The sequence below is a fragment of the Lepidothrix coronata genome, unplaced genomic scaffold (genome assembly GCF_001604755.1).
Source record: "Lepidothrix coronata isolate B3197 unplaced genomic scaffold, Lepidothrix_coronata-1.0 Scaffold7, whole genome shotgun sequence".
NCBI classification, from domain to species: domain Eukaryota; kingdom Metazoa; phylum Chordata; class Aves; order Passeriformes; family Pipridae; genus Lepidothrix; species Lepidothrix coronata.
Window position 1 is genome coordinate 5,404,558 of NW_016690187.1, and position 21,652 is coordinate 5,426,209.

General features: G+C 39.4%; 2 protein-coding genes across 2 annotated transcripts in view; one reads left to right on the forward strand and one right to left on the reverse strand.

Annotated features, from left to right (window-relative positions):
• The first annotated feature begins 42 nt into the window (after window positions 1-42).
• LOC108507279 (alpha-aspartyl dipeptidase-like) lies at window positions 43-7,005 on the forward strand. Its single transcript, XM_017835119.1, has 8 exons — window positions 43-172; window positions 254-342; window positions 1,431-1,505; window positions 2,055-2,134; window positions 3,483-3,656; window positions 5,022-5,081; window positions 5,876-5,958; window positions 6,505-7,005. Exons 1-8 carry the CDS (start codon window positions 72-74, stop codon window positions 6,581-6,583), a joined length of 741 nt encoding a protein of 246 aa, XP_017690608.1. The 5' UTR covers window positions 43-71; the 3' UTR covers window positions 6,584-7,005.
• Window positions 7,006-9,531: 2,526 nt separating this feature from the next.
• The window catches only part of NBEAL1 (neurobeachin like 1), an 81,303-nt gene continuing 69,182 nt past the window's right edge, over window positions 9,532-21,652 (reverse strand). The window contains exons 47-53 of the mRNA XM_017834161.1: window positions 21,436-21,608; window positions 20,892-20,986; window positions 19,016-19,132; window positions 18,226-18,387; window positions 17,002-17,150; window positions 16,174-16,309; window positions 9,532-13,593 (exon numbers count right to left, since the gene is read on the reverse strand). Of these exons, the coding sequence (XP_017689650.1) occupies window positions 13,492-13,593; window positions 16,174-16,309; window positions 17,002-17,150; window positions 18,226-18,387; window positions 19,016-19,132; window positions 20,892-20,986; window positions 21,436-21,608 (934 nt within the window). The 3' untranslated portion in view covers window positions 9,532-13,491. The remainder of the gene's footprint in view (window positions 13,594-16,173; window positions 16,310-17,001; window positions 17,151-18,225; window positions 18,388-19,015; window positions 19,133-20,891; window positions 20,987-21,435; window positions 21,609-21,652) is intronic.

Genomic DNA, 21,652 nt, shown 5'->3' on the forward strand with positions numbered 1-21,652 from the left:
CGGGGCAGGAAGGGGCGGACCGGGCAGGGCCGGGCAGGGCAGGGAGCGCGGCTCGGCTCGGCAGGGGCGGCATGGGGGGCCCGCGGCGCCTGCTGCTGGTGTCTAACTCCACCCTGCACGGAGGGGGGTACCTGGGCCACTGCCAGCAGCACATCCAGAGCTTCCTCGGGCAGTAAGCGCTGTGGGGGCTGCGGGAGCCCTCCCGGCCCCAGCCCCCGCCGCGCCGACCGCTCTCTCCCCTCTTTCCTGCCAGGAAGGTGAAGCGGGTGCTGTTCATTCCCTACGCCCTGCACGACCGCGACGCCTACGCCCGGACCGCCAGGGAGAAGTTTGAGAGCCTGGGTGGGTAAGGCCGGCCCGGCTGCCCGCGGCTCCCGCAGCCCCGGCCGTGTGAGGGGATGGGGCGCTGGGACCCCGGGCCGGCAGCGCTGCAGGGTCGGTGCTGCCCGGCACGAACGGGCGCAGCGCTGCAGAGGGGCCTGGCTCGGCTGCTGCGTTACAATGGGTCAGCAATGGAAGTGAGAGCAGCAGGAGCCGTCTCCAGACTTCTGCCTAGAAGTAGATGCTTTAGAGGCCTCCAGAAGAAATCCTGCTGCAACACTTCTACCCACTTCAGGGAGGAAGATTTTATTCCTAAATACTAAGTTTAATCACATGAGGGAACATTTCTTCCCGTATGTGCTCAAGGCATGCAACCACTGGTGTGAAGACCATTTCTATAAAGAACTTCAACCAGCCAGATAGTTCCTCAATGAACAGCAAGATAGCTTTCCTTGGAGCAAAGATCTTTGCAGAGCAGCCTACAGCAACACCTCCACCCAATATCTATCACTGTTGAGGGTAACTTTGGACCTGTTATTGTAGTAATAATCAGTACTCGCCTCCCTGGGCAGCAAACTGTGCTCTTTGATTTGCAAAAAGATTGCTGCTCTCAAATGTCCATGTTCTTCTGGCTCTCCTGATGCTTCCTGTACTCAGTGAACCCCAGCAAGGCAAATCTGTGAAAGCCATTTCAACAGAAACCACACTCAGATTAGATATTTGCACAAGTAATGATAGACCAATGACAGCACATCCTATCAGACTTCAGCACAGCCAAGTTCAAGACTGACAGCTTTTTCCTTATTTTTTAGTTACCTGGTACCATTGTGCCTCAGCCTGCACCTGCTGAGTGAAATGCTCTGCTCTTAGACACTGAACACATATATCCACAAAACAAACATTTCCTTTGGTATAGCTGGATGCAGAAGCACTGGAGTAATGTAGGACATACACTCTGTTTTATGTTGTAGAGTTCTCAGAAATTTCCCTGGTTGTCTGGCAAAAAATTTGGCTCAGGGTGGGGGGCAAGGGGTGGGCAGGGAGAGATTGAACATACCACATTCTTCCACCAGACTGAAGTGGCAAAGGCAAATACTTTTTCATTTAAGGTTATGGGCTGGACAGCATTCACGAATCTTGTGACCCAGTGGAAGCTGTAAGGAAATCTGAAGCAATCTTTATTGGTAAGTTTTACTTCTCACTTCCCACTGATGGTTTATGTAGGGCACTTGAATAGTCCTGCTCAGAACTGGCACTATAGACCAACAATTAAAAAGTTGGGCCAAGAAATCATTAGAAACTACAGAAAACAGTACTTTAATTGTGAGACTGAAGACCCTAAATTTAGTGGTAGGCAGGGAAGTAGGAGAGATTTATTAATGGATCTTCCATAAGTTTCAAGCTATTAATTTGAACAGTACTTCAGTGTAAAAACATGATCATCACAGCTGTATCATCACTTTATCAAGCCTAAGAAGATCTAGTCCAAATACCATGCTCCTGGGTATTAGAACAGTCAAACAGCCACTGTCAGCCTTACAAGAAGGACGCAGGGTATGAGCCCATGGCCTGACCAATGACTGTTCTTGCAAAGATTCTGGTTTTACTGCTGCTCAAAGCATGATAGTACCATGAATAGAGCAGAGAACTCATTGAACCTGCCAAGTTTGTAAAGGCTTTAATTAAAACTGGTGGTGAAAGCATGTTAAATAAGCTGGACTTTCTTTCTGCAGGAGGTGGGAACACATTCCGTCTCCTGAAAGCTCTTTACGACAACAGTCTGATACACGAGATCAGGAAAAGAGTTCTTGAGGTAAAACTACAGGACTGTGGTCAAGTCTAAATGGCAGGATTTCATGCATAAGCTTTTGTTTAGACAAATCCAAATTGATTCTACATCTTTGTTTCTAATATACTTCAAATGTTGAGCCATCTCAGGCAATCTGATGAACTGAAAACTGTGGCCATATAAACCTGCCATTAAGTCATTGAAATGACTAAGGTCAGCAGTCTGTCTTTCTAGAACAGTTTCCTAGATGTGGGAGTGCAAGACCTTGAGATGTACAATGCTGTGAACCTTAGAAACAAGTCTCTCAACTTGAAATATCAATGAAGAACAGTGCAGGACTTAGTCTATGTCCAGAAACCCTGTTTTTCAGTTTGAGATGTCCATTTTGTGTCTTTTTGACAGATACAGATGTGTTCACATTACAGCTTGTCTGCTAATAAACTAGTGATAAAGTTGGATCCATACATGCTTTTTAGACAGTGTTCTGTTCATGTTGAAAATTACATAATTACTTTGCATATCTCCTTGGAATTGAGAGGTGTGAGTGCCACTGAGCCCTTCTGCTCAGCAGCCCAGTTCCAGCTTGTGAATCTTGTAAGGCACAGTAAAGATACACCATCTCTGGAGGAGAACAGAAGAAAGGTGTTGCACTAGCAATGTGGAGCTGCAAATGACTTTAGACAGATTTATGTAAGCCCAGCTGCCAAGAAGAAAGGTTAGCTAGGCTTGTCTTAATATATAGAAATTTAATGTCTGTTGTGGGCAGAAAATCCATAAAATGTTCAAATACCAGTGAAATCTGGATAATTATTTGGTTATATTAACACCAACTCTCTCAAGATAGCTTATTTTTACTAATGTTTATTACCTGTGAACTTGCATGCTTGAGTGGCATTCTTCCATGTACAGCTCAGTATTCAGTACTAATACCTAAACAATGCTAAACTGTCCTGGTACTCATAAACTGATGCTGTGATAACATTATATTAACTTCAGATGGACTACTCTCTTCAGAAACTAGTTAAAAGCTAGTTCAGGTAATTCCTGTAACTGCAATGTAGACAAGTCTCACCTCTCTTAATAGCGAAGTCCAGGATAAGCACTGACAACCTTCTAAGTTCTCTCTTGTGATGGGGTCACAGAGCTGTGAGTGCAGGACGTGCAGCAGCTAATTCTCTGACACAGACAAGCTATTGTTCGCCTCAGAACCCGAATCTTATTCTTCTGCTTGTCACCTGTAAAGTTAGCAGTGAGATGAGCTAGAAGAACTAAGTCTGATCTGACTGCTGAGTCTCTGAGACTGACAGAAGATGCTATAAAATGCAGTTCCCAGTTGTGATACAGCATACTGATCATTGCTTTTGTCTTTCAGGATGGGATTCCTTACATGGGATCCAGTGCAGGAACTAACGTTGCTACCATCAGCATCAACACGACCAATGACATGCCAATTGTTTATCCACCTTCCCTGCAGGCCCTAGGTTTAGTTCCTTTTAATATTAATCCCCACTACCTGGACCCAGATGTGAAAAGCACTCACATGGGTGTAAGTAATGCATGCCAGAGCTAACACAGTAACCAGGGTGCAGAGGTGTAACCATAGCGTGCATTTGTGAGGCCTTACAAAGCTACAGAATGTCAAACACCTGCACCCTAGAGAAACTGGAAATGCCAGTGAGGCAGTAACACTTTACTTCATTCTAAACTTTTCTTTGCGTGGGAAGAGGAGTTGGCAACAGTATTACTGAAGTGGAATGAAGTATTTTTCACAAACAGAAGCTTTGCAATGCCTGAAATACTGTTGCTTGATACCTGGCATGGAATGGGGGAATTAAAAAAAAAAAGAAAAAGATAAACCTAAAATGTTAAATGCAATGCACTGTGATTTTGGAGGGTCTGAAGAAAAACCATCAGAACAGGGAGACCTTGAGATTTCCTGCAGTCTATGGTGTAAGAAAATACCTAGGCACTGGTGTCCTTGCAGGGAGCACACCCTCTAATGTCCAGGCACATGCACTAAAATAGCTGAAAGAAAAACACTTAAGCCATCAAGCACAGAGAGACGTGTATGGAGGAGCTGCTTCTTGAATGGCATGTCAGCTACTTCCCTAGAGAACAGTTTTTGTGGTGCATCTTTTAACAACCCAAATACTTTCCTCCTTGTAATCAAAATGTCATGGTTAGAGGAAGTATTAAGAATTAGGGAACTATGCAGAGATGGTGGACATGGGTGTGCTTCTAGAGTTTAGCTGAAGTTGTAGGTAGTCATTGAATCAGCCGCTATTAGAAAAGCAGGCAGTCTTCTCCCTATAAATAACTTTTGCTATTTCTCTAAGAGGAGGCTGGAAGCTCTGTGCTGTACCAAAGTCCCTGCTGTGTTCCTGTGTTTCCTTACCCATAAATCCTTCTGGTTTGATTTCTTTAACTACTGTTGCTCAGTTCAGCAGCAAACCTCAGGAAACATGGTAGAAGGAAAATTCTTCAGTGTAATACCTACTTGAAGACAAGCAAATATTTAATATCACTGGAAATCCATGGTTCACTACCCTCTTTCATGAAAATGGCACCTCAGGCATTTGCTTCCACCACTTTCCTCAGTGTACGCAGAGATAGTAGTAAAAAACCAACAAACAAAGAAACAAACAAAAAGGATGAATTGAGTGGAAATAATCTCAAACCAGAAACGCCTTAAAACTTGTGTGAGTTCTGTTTGATCAGCCTGCAGTAAATTGCCACTAGAGATGAAGGGTAAAATACATATCTGTTAGAATCAATCTACCACTCCATTCTGCTTGAGGGATAGAGTGCCTGCTTTGTTTAATGTTATGAAATTGCTTGGTGTCACGCTACTTGGATAACTCCAAGTCCTACCTTATGGCCTGGGAAACTAAATCTATACTCATTATTGCAGGAAACAAGAGAGGAAAGAATCCGCCAATACCATGAAGAACCAAACACCCCTCCAGTTCTGGTGAGTAGTAGTTCTCAGTCAGGAAGCTCATGGCTGTAGCATGATAAACATTTTAAATGCATTCATGCCAGCTTTCAGTGTGGGTTCCCCTGCCTGACAAGCCTTCCAGAATGGTGGCATGGAAGGTTAATTATATTCTTGCTAAGAGCTTCAACCTTGGATTTTGCTTGCTTGCAGAAAATGGGTTAGAGCAAATTAAATGCATACTCCATGTTATGTTGCTAAACACTATATTTCAGGCAGCTCTGATCTTCCCAGTCACTGGCCACTAGTCATATATTGCACACTGGGGTGGTGTGCATGCAGATGGTACAATACATATACAATATCTTTTTGCAGATCTGTAATCTCCAATACAGTTTCTGAATTTGCACATTCAGTAGAATATATGTCATTTCATTATGTCTGTCTAGGGAACTGGGACCTCTGTGTTTCCTGTCCCTGTGCTTGATCTTGGGAGTAAAACGTCCGTGTTTTAACAAACCCAGCTGGCTGTTGCTTGGCCCAAACTGGATCTAAGAATGGTGGGGTAGTAGAAGTAACTGTGGGGAAAAACCACACTTTCCTCTTCTCCTTAATGGTTCCTCCTTTAAAAGTAAAAACTGAAATAAACAAGAAAATCAGCTTCTAAAACAAGATTACTCACTAAATTTTGTCTTTGCATCTTTGTTAGGTAAGCGAGAAAGTCTAGTCTGTAGTCATGGTGAGATGCACTAAGACTGGCCTGCTTGTGACAAGCATTCTACCCTGTCAAATAGCTCGAAAATCATGTTAAATGTTTCCACCTACATTAGGGCTTGCGGGAAGGTGCGATGCTGCTAGTGGAAGGAGACAAAGCCACGCTGCAAGGATTGACAGGAGCACGTCTGTTTTTGAGGTAAATGCTTCATTTGAATTGTTATCATCCTTCAGATAGAAAGGAAGAGAAGCTTTTGTTAGATTCCTGGTACATGCTGCCTGTCCCCCACATCAGAAATTACTTAATCCCTTGGTTCCATTTTTCTTTGGGGAAAACACGAGTAGTTTTATGCTCCAAAGGAGCAGACAGTATGACAGCACTCTAAAGGAAGTCTAATTTACACAGTTAAGTGCTGTGGCATTGCATCCGTTGATGATTATGCTTCCAAGTTCTAGTCACCCTTCAAAGAAAGAGCCCCAGTAGTCAGCTCCATTATTGAAAGCCAGGGGAACGCCAGTTTGGTCCTAATGCACAGAACTCCAGAACAAGGAAACCCATGTCTTTATTCATATGAACATTAGCAATGTTCAAATCTAATACGTATGTGCTATGACGTGGGCAAGGAAGGGAGTCAAAACTCTGCTTGTTAAGCATAAGGGTGCCTGGTTCCATCCCTAGTAACAGATGGAAGCACAGTAGTCCCAGCTCCTGTTAAAGCTCACAGCATGGTTTGTCTTGTTTAAGGGGGAAGAAACCAACTGAACATGAGCCTGGAACAGATTTCAGTTTCCTCCTGACTGACAGTAATCCCCCGAATCTGTAGCCTTCCATTTCCTGCAGCACAAATTACTACATGGAGAAGACAATGAGGAAGAAGGAAAGAGATGCTTCTAAGTCCCAGGGTGGGTGGAGAACCATATGTCTATTTATAAATATGTATAGTGGGCTTTTTTCCTCACCCTGATTCATGTCCTGGACATCTCCTTCCCAGCAAAAAGACATTTTTTATTGCAATACTTGAGTAATCAGAGCTATTTGAAGTCTGAAAGGGTCTGTACATTCATGTATCCGGTTTGATTCCTTCCCCACCGAAAAAAAGTTAGTTTAACACAATTAAGACAGGACAGCGAGTCAGCTGTTCCTGCTGCAGATTTACCTGCTAAATGAAAGAACTGTTCCTTCAGTGTGCTTCCACACTTCATTTCATTTTTGTGCTATTAATAAATGGAGAAGTTATGCATTCAATTACTTTTATTTGCTTCAGACTCATGTTAAATATATACAATGCTAATTATTTACAAAAGTGTGCATGTTAAAAATTGTCAGGTTACAAACTTGCAAATCCTAGAAAAGTGCAAAATTTTAAAACATCTTCCACCATGCTGTACAGGAAAAAAATCCATCATTAGCCAATATACACACTCTCAAAACAAAGTAAGACATACAGTATACACTTAAAGCACCCAGAGGGAAAAAGATATTGCACAGAAGACTGACAGCAAGTTCATTACAGTGCCTGAAGGCTCATTTTTGAAAGTGGCTATTTCCAACACTCCTCAGACCTAACATTAACTCTTTAGAAAGGCATTTTTTGGCATTTAAAAATCCATTTGTAATCACATAATTGCACAGTCTGTAAGAATTATCAGAAGATATGGTTAACTGTTGCTGTAAGGCCTTTGCTTCCACTCCCTCATTAGCTTTAGTAAAAATTCATCAGGCAAACTGAGTAGCATCACAGTTTCCATCAAAACACTGACCAAAGGGAGGTAAGTCTTACACATAGCATTTCTCTAAGCTTATATCAAGCTGCTCCTGCATAGTAAAGGTTTGAATCAGAATACTTATTGCAAGTTTTCCTTGAATTCTTTTTTCCCCTCATGGCTTTCTTTAAGCGACAGCTCACAGCTGCGCATGACTAAAGCAGTACTGTCAGGTGCAAGACTTAAGTTTATTTTAAAAAGTTATTTCAAGGCAAAAAATATGGCTCCCTTGAGAGGAAAATACTGACTAGATAGGAAGCTAAATAAACAAGTGGCCTCAGGTTCAGTTAGATCTGTGATGTACATGGCTGGAAGTTTTATATTCCAATCTCTAAACATCTTAGCAGCTTTAAACCATAACCTACACTGATAATCATGCTTCCGGGACAGAAGACGTGTTATGAAATTGTGTCTGTGCTGAGTATAATCACAGACAAAGTCTGGACATACCTGCCAAATTTTCCAAGTCAAAACTAGGAATAACACACAACTGAAGGAACCCTATCGAAAAGAAGTGAAACACGTATTTTATCTGAGCCATGTAGGTAAATGGTAAGTAAAAGAAAGACATACCAGTCTTCTTCCACAGATACACAGCAAAAAGGTGAATTAAAACAAAACAAAGGGCAGTTCCTCACATATGGGGTGGGGTGTTCAAGACTGCAGTAAGGTCGATGGCACTCACTGAAACTGCAGAGCATGTTATGGTGCCACTCAGAGGCATTTCTGCATTTAGGCATCTAATGACTGCAATAGTGAAGAAGGGGACAACAGCATTTTATCAATTTTTAAATGTTTTTCTTTAATTGCAGTAGCTTTTTAGAAAACCCTTGCTTCCTTCAAAAGTGTGTGTTAACAAGGGCAATTAGTAATAAGATTGGCTCCTTGGGATGGAGGGAAAGACATATTCCAAACACTTCAGTTGACTCTAACATTGGCATCCAATGAGCCCACATACATGTGATTCCACAAAAACTTACTGTCCCCCAAAGGAGACTACTAACAAGTGTCACGTTTACAACTGAAACCTACATAGCTTTTAAGCCAAAAAGCATAAAAAGACCTAGAAGCACATGCTTGAATTTCCACCCAATTAAATATAACCCTATGTAGTGCTTTCATATAACAGTATTAGATCAAGTCTTAGGTTCACATTAGGATATGCATTTATATGTGTGTGCTTCTTCTTTTTTTAACTCTTTGAAAGGAAAAAAAGGAAAATATTCACAGCACGTAGGCTCAGCATTATCCTAGCCAGCAAGGTGCCTTTAGCAGTGGAAGACAGGAATGCTTTCAGGGGATACAGAGCACATACCTACACAGACTCTCAATGTAGGAGCAGAAGGATGTCGACATTTCTACACCCATTCTAGCTCTAAAGCTCTCTACCATTCCATAATCTGTATATAGATACATGTTTTCAGCTAAATACATGTACACAGTAAAAGCTTTGTGCAGCATTTGGTTCCATGATTTATATTTTCTAAGGATTTTGTTAATTAAGATTGGGAAGGACTTGCAGAGGAAACAGGGAGGAGGGAGACATGATTTAGGGAAGTGAGGTATACAGCTCCCATTGACTAAGGCAAGAGTTAAAAGACCTACCTAATATTGTGCATTACAGATAAAAATAAATTTATCATTCCTGCAGGACTGTCTTAAAGCAGAACAATGTTACTAGTCCCATATAGAATTTTTCCAGTGCAGAAACTTAGTTCTTTGCTTTCATTTAAAGGACAAAGAAATACAACTTTCAAGAGGATCCTTATAAAACAGTCAATTGACTAGGCTATTTAAAGCCTGTGAAGACTGATAAACCTGTTTTGTGATAATATCCATGATCTAAGATATACCAGAGGGGAAAAAAAGCTTCTTTATATCACCGCTGCAGATTAGCAAAATAATTGTAATGTGAGTATAGGTTAATTTGTTTTTTTGGGGGGGGAAGTTGTGAGGTTGTGGGTGTTTTGTTTGTTTTGTTGCTTTCGGGTTTTTTTCTTTTTTTTTCCCTTTCTTTCTAAATCCAACAGGCTTCCTAAAACCTAATTTCCATAATGTGTATTAACCATCAGGACAAATGCAGTTAGTTTAACACTGAGATTATTATTTAGTGCTGGTAAGGTACATGGATGATAGAAGACGTGGTTTCTAGATATCCTATGAGCAAGTAATAGATAACAAGTACATTGATATAGAAAAACTTGCATAAGTCAAATGCTAAGTTGAAGAGCAAGCACTTCACTTTCTGTATGCTTGTATAGTACAAAATCAGCAAAGACTAGATGGGATTCTTCACTATATATAAAAAGACAACTAAAAATACTATCATGAATTATAAGTAAATTGATAAAGAGAAATTTAGCAAACATTTTACTTGAAATAAAGGAGAGATGTCTTCTAAATATCCTTTGGTATCCAAGCTCAAAACTGTGCTATGGAGAAGTTACTCAATACTGCTAACTACTTGATCTCATTTATGTACAGGTGTGAAAAGCGTGTCAGTTTTCAGTTTCTTTTAGATATATATATTTACACTCCTACTTACTCATCTTCAAAGGTAAGCACATCTTAAACGTTGATAAATAATTCGAGTTTCTCCAAAAATTAAAAACAGTATCACCAAGAAGATGGTGACAAATGTAGTGCTATGAAACAAATGTCACTTAAGACTTTTTTATTCTAAATTCTTAATTAGAATTCTCATCTCACAGCTGTACTTTTTACAGATAAATCTTTGTTCAAAACCAAAGAATAATGTTATTTCACCAATACTATACGACAAACAAAATGGGATCCTAAGCTTTATTGACTTGAAGAAATGGAAGAACTATGGAAGTCAGTTCACTAATTCACAGTGCACTGCATAACAGACTGCAAATCAACCGACCTAAACAACTGATCAGAAAAATTATTTTCTATTTTTAAAAAATTATTTTCTACTTTTTATACAAATAAGTTAAAACCAAAAGAAACAACATGCCAGCTAATGCTCACACTTACGACTTTTATCTTTTACTTAAAGCTGGTTTTAGATAAAGGCAAAGTGCAGACCTTGAAACCTATGGAGGTCTCTCCAGAAGGCCTCTGGCAAGGACACCAAGTGTGTGATGGTGTATACCTCCCATCCCTCAAGGACCAGAGAAAAGATCAAAAGGCAGTGGATGTTGCCACTCTTCCTAGAGCATAAAGCAGCTCAGAGCTCATCTGTCCCCCTCCTCATGCTGCAGCTGCTTTGTGCTGAACACAAACTAGCCTCAAGTTTGAGAGCCCAAGAACTGTCCACATTTAAACCTGTCCCATGTATTTGTGAAGATCGCCCAATGCTTGTGATGCATTGATATGTTGGTATTGAAATGTCAAAGGTCTTCATCATAAACTATTTCCTCCCCAATTATTGCAACATATTTTACTTAAACTGACACGCTGTATTCAGTATTCTTTAATATTAAACTACTAAAAATGTCAATTCAACTATTGTATAAACATACCTAACCCACAGTAGGATGTTTTCAAACCCTTATGCAAACCTCTCTAAGCAAGTGCCAAAAAGAAAACTTCGCTCTCACCAAACACTAGGAAAGACCCATCTCCTCCATTTTTCCACTTTATTCTGCTAGCCCAAAACATCATAATTTCCTGACCCCTTCCCCTGCAAATAAACACTTAGCCTCATATATGCATTTAAACACAACATATATGCATGCTTACAAAACCCATCATCTCAATGTCCCAACTGAGTTTTTCAATTTCCCATAACACAGAAAAATCTCACATTCTGAGCTGAAATTCCTCTAAACTACTCTCTAAAGAGCTCCCCTGCAATCCCTTCTTCATGAAATTATAATGGACAAACATACTTCACATTCTCATGTACAAACTTTATACTTCCAGAGTATCCTCAGTATTCTTACTGGAGAGGTAACTGATTAAAAATAGTATTTTTCAGTTCTCTATAGCTTACTTGAAAATATGGGATGTGGTTGTAAATTTTTTTTTTTTTACATACATGCAGTATGAAAAGAAACCACACCACTCTACTTTTGGAAATTTAATCCTCTCTTGGCAAGTGACTCGGGAAAATAATTCTTACTTCCTCCTAACTTTCCAGACAATCCAGTCTGTCACAGTGATAGTCAGAATATTGCAACTATGCATAGACCCACTTGTTCACTAGTCTGATTTATTATTTCATTTACAAAAGTTAAGAAAAAGCAACACAACTTTCTTTACACAGTACACTAATCAGTCATTAAGAGGGATTTTTTTTTTCCAGTAAAGAAATTGAGGAGGAGAAATCAGTTTTAATGAGACTAATCGAAATTGTAAAGATTATCCTTTAGCAGGGTAAGGAGGTATTACTATTTTTACAAAGTTAATAAATATTGTGCTTAAAGTTAATGAAATGAGATTATACATTATGCAGTTCCTCAGGTAGTTCAACAACTCCCCAGCCACAGGGAATATCTGATGACATTTACAAGAGATACAACACACATCCATTTCAATAAATAAATAAAAAATAACAAGAAAAGTGATGGTAGAGGGAAGGAAGGGGTAGCCAAAAGGGAACATGCTATCTAACAATCACTTATAGTTCAGCCTTGTATCTATACTCCCCTTATCCCATGGTATTTTCTCTTTTAATAGACATACATACATGAATATACATATATATACACATACACACATATATACACATACACACACCTTCACACGCTGATCCAAAAATTCATATTTTTCCCTCAGCACCAGGCTTTTCCAACAGTATGGGGTTTATCATTTAAATCAGTAACATTATAAAAATGTCAGAATGATAGGAAAATGCACACCCTTCTATCATCATATATTGGTAAACCAAGAAAAAAAAAAAAACAAACCAGTAATGCCTTCTCCAAAACATAGCATGCAATTGGATACAGCACGTGTAAGGATCTAGTATTTTCTTTTACTAGGCCTTAAATGCATCTTCAAAATGTTCATCTGTTTTTCCCTGCTTGTTTTTACAGAAAAAAGTATGGCTAACAACTGGTTTGGTGAACACCAAGTCAAGAAACAAACAGGTGCTATTTTTAATTAAATTGTGCTGCAATGTTGCATAATGATTCTGCAGTGGAAATTTATCTTCTATTTGCAGGAGTTGCCTTACTAATGAAGCAGATTGATCTTTGACCAATATAAGATAATGATTCTTCCTCTGTATTTCTACAAGATATTAAATATACCATGGGATTTCTTGGTGTGTGTCTTAGTCTACTTGACAATACAAATAATTTTCAGCAGCAAGTATTTCCTACCTCCTTCAGCTCCTTCACCACCTCAACTCCTTTTAAGTTATTCATGTCTGTACTTTAAACAATCTCTGATAATCAAGTAGTGCAACACAGATGTTCCTTGCAGAACAGCCTAAAACTGGAACTGCACAAAAGAAGACAGCAATAGCCATTTACATGAACAAATTGCAATAAAATGTTCACTGGGCTAGAAAACATATTGAGAAGGTCATAACTGTCAGCTATCCCAATTCTGAATCCAACCATTGCAACTGCCAGAATTTTAATTTATTGGGGAATAACAATGCTGTCAAAGCAAAGCCAAATACCTTCTTTGTGATCAAGGAGCATCTGGCCCTATTCAGCTTTACATCAAATGCTACTTATCTTAAATTCAATTAGTAAGCTTGAGTTTGGAAACTTGTGGGTTTTTTGGTTTTGGGGTTTTTTTCCCCTCCCAAAACACAGTTTTAGCAGCTGTTGAGAGAGGGATACTGCTGTGACCAAGTCAACACAGTTAGAGAAAATATGCAAGCAAGCTAACTTGCATGAGTACATATGCTTACTACTATACCTCTAACATGGGTTCTTCATCAATAGACTTAAGAATCAAGCCCCTGATTGCATATTTATACATTTAAAGTGACAAAAAGATTAAATAAGTTTCTGGAATCCGTGAGAGAAGGTAGAAGCAGCAATCACTTGGAATCTTGAGTGTTATATTCAGTCTCTCCTGATGAAATCTGGCTGAGCCGTTTGCTTGATCCCCACAGCTTTCGGGAAAGCTGACCTGAGCGCATCTGTTTAAAAGTAATTCAGAGAAACAAAAGGAGGGGGAAGGGATAAGGTGGATAAATTAAAAAGGAATTCAGACACTGATTCTGGTGAAATGCAGACACTACAATGTACTGCATAAACAAAACTATATCAACAAAAATTATTTGAAAACAAACCAGAAGTAACACTTAGGGATGATTCTTGGGACTGACAAAAAACAACACACAAAACACTAACCACAGTCTTCTCTGATTTTGAACAGCTAAAGGGATATTGCCAAGTAATGTACACTTATATGCTTAACCTACTTCAAATGGCCTAGAAACAGTGTTTAGATTGCTATTTTGATAGGAAGGGAAAAAAGAAGTGGATGTCAAGCAAGAATGAATCAAATGAGAAGAAAGGACATTTTATTTTAGAGATTTCAAATAGTGCTAGAAGTGAAAAAGAAAAGATAACCAAGATGCAAGACAGTGATGGCAGAATGAAGGAAAAAGAGAAAGGTTATCTCCTGGTGTCAAATTTATAGTCTTCCAAAGATCCTGTGTGAAGTGTTCAGAGTAAAATTTGAACCAGAAGTAAGTCATAATGAGTACTCCATAAGTTAAGACAGATAACAAGCAACCAGAGGCCATATTAAATCCAGCATCTGGTAGGTCTGCAATCTGACAACAATTTGTAAGAAACTGTTTTACTGCCAAAGTACAAGGTTGATGATTGGCCAGTAGTGATCAGCCTGGCAGCTTATCAGGTTATAAAATTTCTTGCAGTTCAGTAAACAAGATGAATGCCTTAACAACACAAGTTCAGGAACAGTTCCCCCCAGTCACTACTACAAATTTAACAAGCTTAAGAACTGTATCATTACAGCAGCAGTGTTCTAGAAAAGGCACAGTGCTGACCAGGATTAACACTAACAGGTTATAATTGCCCAGACTTCTGCAACATCCAAACCAGCTAAGTAATTGTTAAAAACACAAAAACATTTATTATACTTCATAGTAGATACTGCCAATGTAGAAACACTAAAGGCCAATCTTAATACCAAGCAGCATTTCCCTTTATGCTCATTAGAGAAGGTCACTCCTATGGATCCAATCCTCTGTCCTAAGGATCAGTATCACCACTGAAAGCCAGAACTACAACACTGTCTTCTGTATACAGATAAATTCTAGTAATTAATACCTTCCAAACTAAAAATAAATCATTCAACAAATAAACACCCCACATACATACACTTTTCAAATATATTGATTGATGCCGTTATAGAAAACTAGAAAATCTGGGACATAATGTTGTTCCTTATATGTTTGTGCTTAAAAAAAAAATCTATTTACATGGATATTAACTTGAAGATCATCTGAAATATAAACAGAAAATCCTGAAAAAAGAATCATTGGAAAGCCTCTACAGTCATAAAAGGAAACCAGTCTTTGAAACAACACTTTCTGCATAGTTAGAAAAATAGAAATGATTAAGAACTGAAAATAAGAAAACAAAAAGCCTTCAGTCTAATGATACATACAAATTTCAGGCTACAAAAGATCTTTCTATGGAATAGGAAGCTTAGAAATGACAGTGACTTTAAAACTGCTGTTACAAACATATGTTTAACCACATCAGAATCAGCTCTTTGTCAATTCTACAATAGAATAAAAGCTGTTCAACTGGAAGTCAGTGAAAACCAACCCCACCGCATCTGCTGCAAGCAAGATCAGACTACCACTGTGTGAAGCCTATTTCCAGTCTTAAACTATGTATCGCCTAGCTAAAACATACTGAAATACTGACAAGTAAGTTCTCTTTTATCACATTTAAAATATAAAATTAAATTAAGACACTTTTCTGGCATGTACTAAAGGTCATGCAAAAGCGATAATCACATTTTCAAATAAATACATTGCAGCACAACAGAGATCCAGTTTATAAAGAGAAGCAGGTTGAAGCTAACTCAAGTACTTTGAAAGTCATGACAAGAAGTACTTAAAGCAAAACCTATGTTTTGCACATGAAAAACTGGGCATATCTATTTGACAGATGGATGCTCTGTATTTGATATTGCATATGCAGTACCAACAAGTTTATATTCACCATATGGAGCACTGAGCATACTGAGAACCTACAGAAGTGATTCTCTGTGCATTGCAATCAGAGACTTTAAACAGAAAGAAGTAATATTTTTTCCCCCCAATGTCAGTCAATGCATATTAAAAGATATCTGACAGAAACCATAAAAATAAACAAAGTGGCTTGCTCTCTTTTTTTCCAACTTTCTTCAGGGAAATTATTTCATCAAGAAGTGGCTGACAACACTATCCCGTTCAGAAAAGATTAGCTATTATGACTTTGCTTATTCAGATGTGAATGATAAAGTCTGGAAGTTAGTCCAGCTGAGCTTCCCATCTGCGATCCCTATATATACCTCTGATTCTTAATGAGAACTTTCAGTAGAGCAGTCTCAACAGTTATTTGTTTCCCACTGAAAACTGAAACTTGCTCTTAAATTTACCCTGCCATAGAGAAGACCTCTTGCTCAACTGGAAAGCAGAAATAAGTGAACTTCCCACTGTTCGGTAGAAAAAGTTCTTGATGGTAGGTTTTACCTCTGCTGGCTTGCCAACACCAACGATAATCAACTTGCCATCCTCCAAGCCAACAAGGATGTGGCTGTACTCTTTGGTGACAGAAATGCAGTGAATTGGCAGTCGCATGGCTAAGGGGGAGATGCTCAGACTCAGGCTGAAATGAACCAAAAAACCACAGAGAGAAAGTACATCATGTATTTGTTTGCACATACTGCAAAGAATCACATTGCAGTGGAAATGGCTGTCCACAGGATGCACTATAAAACATGCTTTCTCAAGGATCCAGTTTGCAATTTCCATTATTGTAAACTCCTACAGAACAGTGTAATCATATCCCAGAACAGAGCTTCAATAACAAGTAAAGGCATTGATGGGTAAGCCAGTAAGCTAAGACATTTTCACTGAAATATAGTAACATTAGTACCACAGCTGCCTAAGTGACAAAGATCACTCCCATTCTGAGGAACAATGGAGCTCTACAGAGAGTAGCAGTAAGTGGAGCTTAAAACTCAGTGCAGAGCAACATGAGACTTGATCCTGCAGTTGCTGAGCTCCCCGTCACTAGTCAGAGGAAAATCACAGTTTGCAAATGTCAGACACAGCTCCTCCTGAATTCTGTCAGTTCTAGGTGTCTAATTGGGATAAATGTCTGGGAAGAAAGAGGTCAGTTACAAACTCTTATTTTATTTTTCTCCCTGTCTTAGTTCTCCCCAAAAAGTTTTTTCAGGAACACAGGAATTGCCTATAGCACCAAGCAAAATCCATATTATACAGCCATTTTTCAATAAGCCCTTATATTTGTACTATTTGTACCTCAATAATAAACTACTGATGGTGGTACATTACCTGTAGAGATCCCGTATGGAAAGAAATCCCTGTAAGCTGCCCATCACGATATACTCGCCAGTCACACACATATCTGACACTTCCTCCTTCAGAGTCTCAGAACCCAGATATTTTCCATTGACAGAATAGAGATGTAACGCATTCTTATCCTGAATAGATCAAAAATAAGTATGTCACAGAGGACTGACAGGATAAAGAGTGTAGCATCTGTATCCTCAACTCACTAACAGGAGCAAACCCACAGACAATGTTAAAAACAGTCTCCTTGTTGAATGATACAAGAGTAGCGATTCTACACTCAATAAGTATGGATGCAAAGTCCTGTAAGGAAATTTTTGAAGTTACCTCTTTATGTAACATTGTAACATCTTACCTATCCTTTAATTAATTCCAAATCTCCAGGAAACATCATGGATTTAACAGACAGGTCCCTATTTTATAAGGATTTTTCTTAAGGAAGAAGAAAGGAAGACAGCACTCATTTTCAGCCTTGCTACCACCCTCCTCCCCCCCTTCCCCTCCCAAAATGAAAAGCAGAGGGAAACAAGTATATTTCTAGAGCACTAGAACTAAAATCATTTTCTGGACAAGGCAACAAATTCTTGATGGATTAAAGACACTAAACTAACAAAAGTGTCTTAAATTCTTCCAGCCTGACAATACCTTGGGTCTCTTCTCTCCCCATCTTCCCAATGTAGCTAGTACGCCTAGGTAAAAAAAATTTGTCTACCAATAAATTTCCTATGCTCCTAGAAATCACAACTTGATTCCTTATTAAAGCAACTACGCAGCTCCTCAACAGAGAGAATAAGCTACCAGTGAACCTTAGAGCTATGTCTCCAATCTGAAACTAAGAAACTGTATTCACTGAGCATCTTGCACACTGAACTTAGTGCTCCCCTTATAAGCCCCCGTTTCTGTGCACAGTGGAACTTGTTTCCCCTGGTTTTCCAGTTCAAAGCAGCTTTCCCAGGAATACTTGTTAGCCTATGCTTAATCATCTTCCTTGCACGTGTTTGGAGATCTTCATGAAACTCACAAGAGCACAATATGCCTGTGATTTATCTTTTAATCAAATTTCATTGAAATTGGCTAGAAAAATTCAAAAAATATGGAAACAGACACTGCATGCTCAAAAGGCCTTTCCCTTAGGAAATAAGTTAGGTATATTTACGATTAAAGTCTTCAGTGACAGAAACAGAGGTATTCCATGAACCTAAGTACCTTAAGAGTAGTCTTTCCTTCTACGCTGGTGTGGACAACTATATGTCCTTCCCAGGACACAGCCAGATTGGGAACAGTCAGCAGGAGAGAACTCTCACAAGGTGGTCGCAAAGTCCTCACGTACTGACCTTTCCGAATAGTGCGGACAATAACGGTGCCATCCTGCAGCAACCAAAGCAAGGCAAACTGTTACTCAGCAGGTAAGTTACCACAACACTTATACAGAGAGGATACAGGGAATACTTTGAAAGCACTCAAATCCTTAATGGGAGATAAGGACAAAGAAGCCTTCCCCTCAAGACCATGCACTATAGGCATATGAAAAAACCAAATCCAAGCAGGGCAAGAGGGGGAGGGCAGGCAGCAAATCAGCCATTTCATATGTCACATTTACAAGTGGGCATTATATGCAGTACAAAGTCAGAGTTCAGCAGCCTGCCAGCGTAGTAAGAGTAAGGCAGACTATGAGCAAGCTGCACAGGGTTAACAGAGCAGGGAAGAAACTGCCCCAGAATTATCGCTATGAGAAGTTTAAAATCTCCAAGGAAGTCCACACATGTTAAAGCTCATCTGTGCAGAGTAACAACACATAATAGGTGAGGCTCATGCTGTGCACAGCACGATGTAAGCAGGCAGCAAAGGAGATGGCACATATCTTCTCACTGTGCAAGGCTGAAGAAAAAAATTGTGCAATAGTGACATTTTTTGTATTTTTCTTAATCAACTTCAAGTGTGCTCTATGGTTTGAGTAGAGAAGAGGCAAAAAAGGGAAAAGTAGGAAGATACTTACCCTGGATCCCGACACTGCCATATCAAGTTCAGTGCTGATGCCAACACTCGAAACTTCATCAGTATGCCCATAAAGGATCTGAAATGGCTTAGGTGCCAGGCCTACAGGCACTCCTCCCTGAGAGTAACAAAAAGTGCAATGACACATTCTCTTGCAGCTGAGGACAAACAAAAAATGAATTTCTGGTATCTTCAGTTGTGAGAGGTGCGTATTTGACGTAGGCCAAAACCAAAGGTATAACTCACCCATTCCAATTTTAATTTACTGCCTTTTATGTCAGCAGCCCTATTCACTGAAATCATTTGAATGAACAAACATGCAGTTACTCCGTGTCTGTGTGTGTGTGTGTGTGTGTGAGAGAGAGAGAGAGTGTGTTACTTAGCTGTCTTGTCTCTATCCCTTCAGGTGTCCAGGAGTGCAAGGGCCACAGTGAGCAGTCCTAACAGGGTTTGTTCACCCCCCCATTCACACATTTATTCTTCGCCTGTGTTATCTGGGCTTGTCCAGTTCTTAAAGTCTACCCTGGAATGAAGCACTATCTCCACAGCTAAGCTTAAAGAAGCTGAAGGCTATTTTGCTTAAAATAACAGCAATCTTTTCATTTTCTAAGGAAAAGTAAGGAAATAATCCTTCTCAGTGACTACCAGTAGTGTGATATGCAAAGGAAATCTTGCAATAATGTTCATGAAGAATAGTAATTTTCCCACATAACTGCAGGGTATCACAACTTTTCTTACAGGGAGTGCACTGCCAGCACACAAAGACATTCTCAAACCAATTCTAAGGCAAGACCTGTACTTAGAGAGAAGGTACAGTAAACAGTTCTGCAGAGAACTATTTGTTCTCATTTCTCTGATAAAAATTTGACTGCAAACCAAGTCCTGAAAGCCTGAATCATGCAGGAATACAGAACAAGTGTCAAAATACAGGGCTGGGAAAGGTGACAGCGCAGAGAAGACAATTAGAATGGAGCTGCCAGTATGCAGTCCATTGCTGCCACTTTGTTCTTATATCTACTAAACAAAAAATACATTCAGATCTTAAGAAAAAGTAATTCTAAACAAAGATAATCTCCAGAGGATGACTGTTCAACTCACACTGAAAAGACAAACTAAAAATTTTCCAACATTTATCCCCTCTTGAGACAAAAAAATACTGGTATGAGCTCTAAGGTCTCGCTTTTTTTTGACCCTGCACTGTTACTACAGTTGAAACAACTGTGAATACTCCCACCATAAAGACAGCTTCCACAAAAACACATGCAGTTATGCACCACTCTGCTGCTTTAATGTGCTGACTTCAGTTCAATGATAAGAACAACATGACCTGACCAAAACATGACAGCTCCCCTGTGGCAGTTAATTCTACTTGTATATCTGAAATGTAGCAATCAGAAACGAATATTTTAAATGCATAACATTTTTAGTGTAAGCACACACCTGGATCACACAACCACCTTCACTGTGTGAAAGCACAAGACTAATATTAAAGAATTCTCAAATGACAGTGTAAATGCAGGTAATAGACTAGCTCCTATTGTAGACATCAATACTCTCCACAGAGAAAAGGCAGTGCTAAAATGCAACTACTGGAGTGAACAACTGCCTAGAAATGTAACATTCCTATTTTCCTACCATGAAAATAATCTACGAAATCTTTAAAAGAGCTTCTAAAATAGTGTACTTCACCTATATAGTAACTAACGTGGATAGTTTTTCAAACAGAGAAGACAAAGGGAGTAAAATTATTAAGCTAATCAATTTTAGTGGACTATCTTCCTTGCAAACCTGAAGGGAAATCAACAAAACATCATAGCAAAACAGAGGACAAAAATACATTCAGAAACTGCTTCTCAGAGTACACCTAAGTAACATACCTGCTGAACTATTTGCCATATCATACAGGTAGTATCTCTGGAGCCTGAAATTAAATGAATTCCACAGTAGTCTATTGCCAAGCAGGTCACAATATCTAGATAAAAGAAAGAAAACAGAAAGTTATCACATTGGTATTTAAGACTAATTTCCCACAGACTGGCAATGTGGATACAATTTGGCAACAACATATCCTGATTTGCATCAGCATGAAATCCTCCACTGTGATAAGGGCGGATGAGACTCTCTGAAACAATGAAGTCATGGTGCAGCCAAGTGTACCAACCTGACCTATTCAGTCTTGCTACCTAAAAACAGCAGGCAAGCCTTATTTTGAAACTACATTAAACCACCACTCCAGTGACTAAAAAGCCACGTTCAAGTATTTATGTATAATCATGGTTTAAGCATTCTTTCATTCCTATGCTGCCATTGCTTTATAACTGCTATGCTTGTTTGCCCAAGCCTATAATTCCTTCCAAGACCACCAAATAACAAGGTACACACATAAACCCTTTTTATTTCATAATACAAAGAGTTACTAACCCATGTGCCTGATGTGCTGTCCAATCAGCTTGCCTTTCGTAAGAGATGTCACCCTGATGCTGTTGTCCCAGTGTCCTCCACTGAAGAGCAGCTTTGCATCATGGGACACTGCAAACAGCTTTGAGGTGATCTCCAGCCCTGGTGCAAAAGGACCACTCATGTTGCGTTGGGTTCTGTAGGCAAATGATGGGCAGTTAAGAGTAACCTTAGTTCAAAT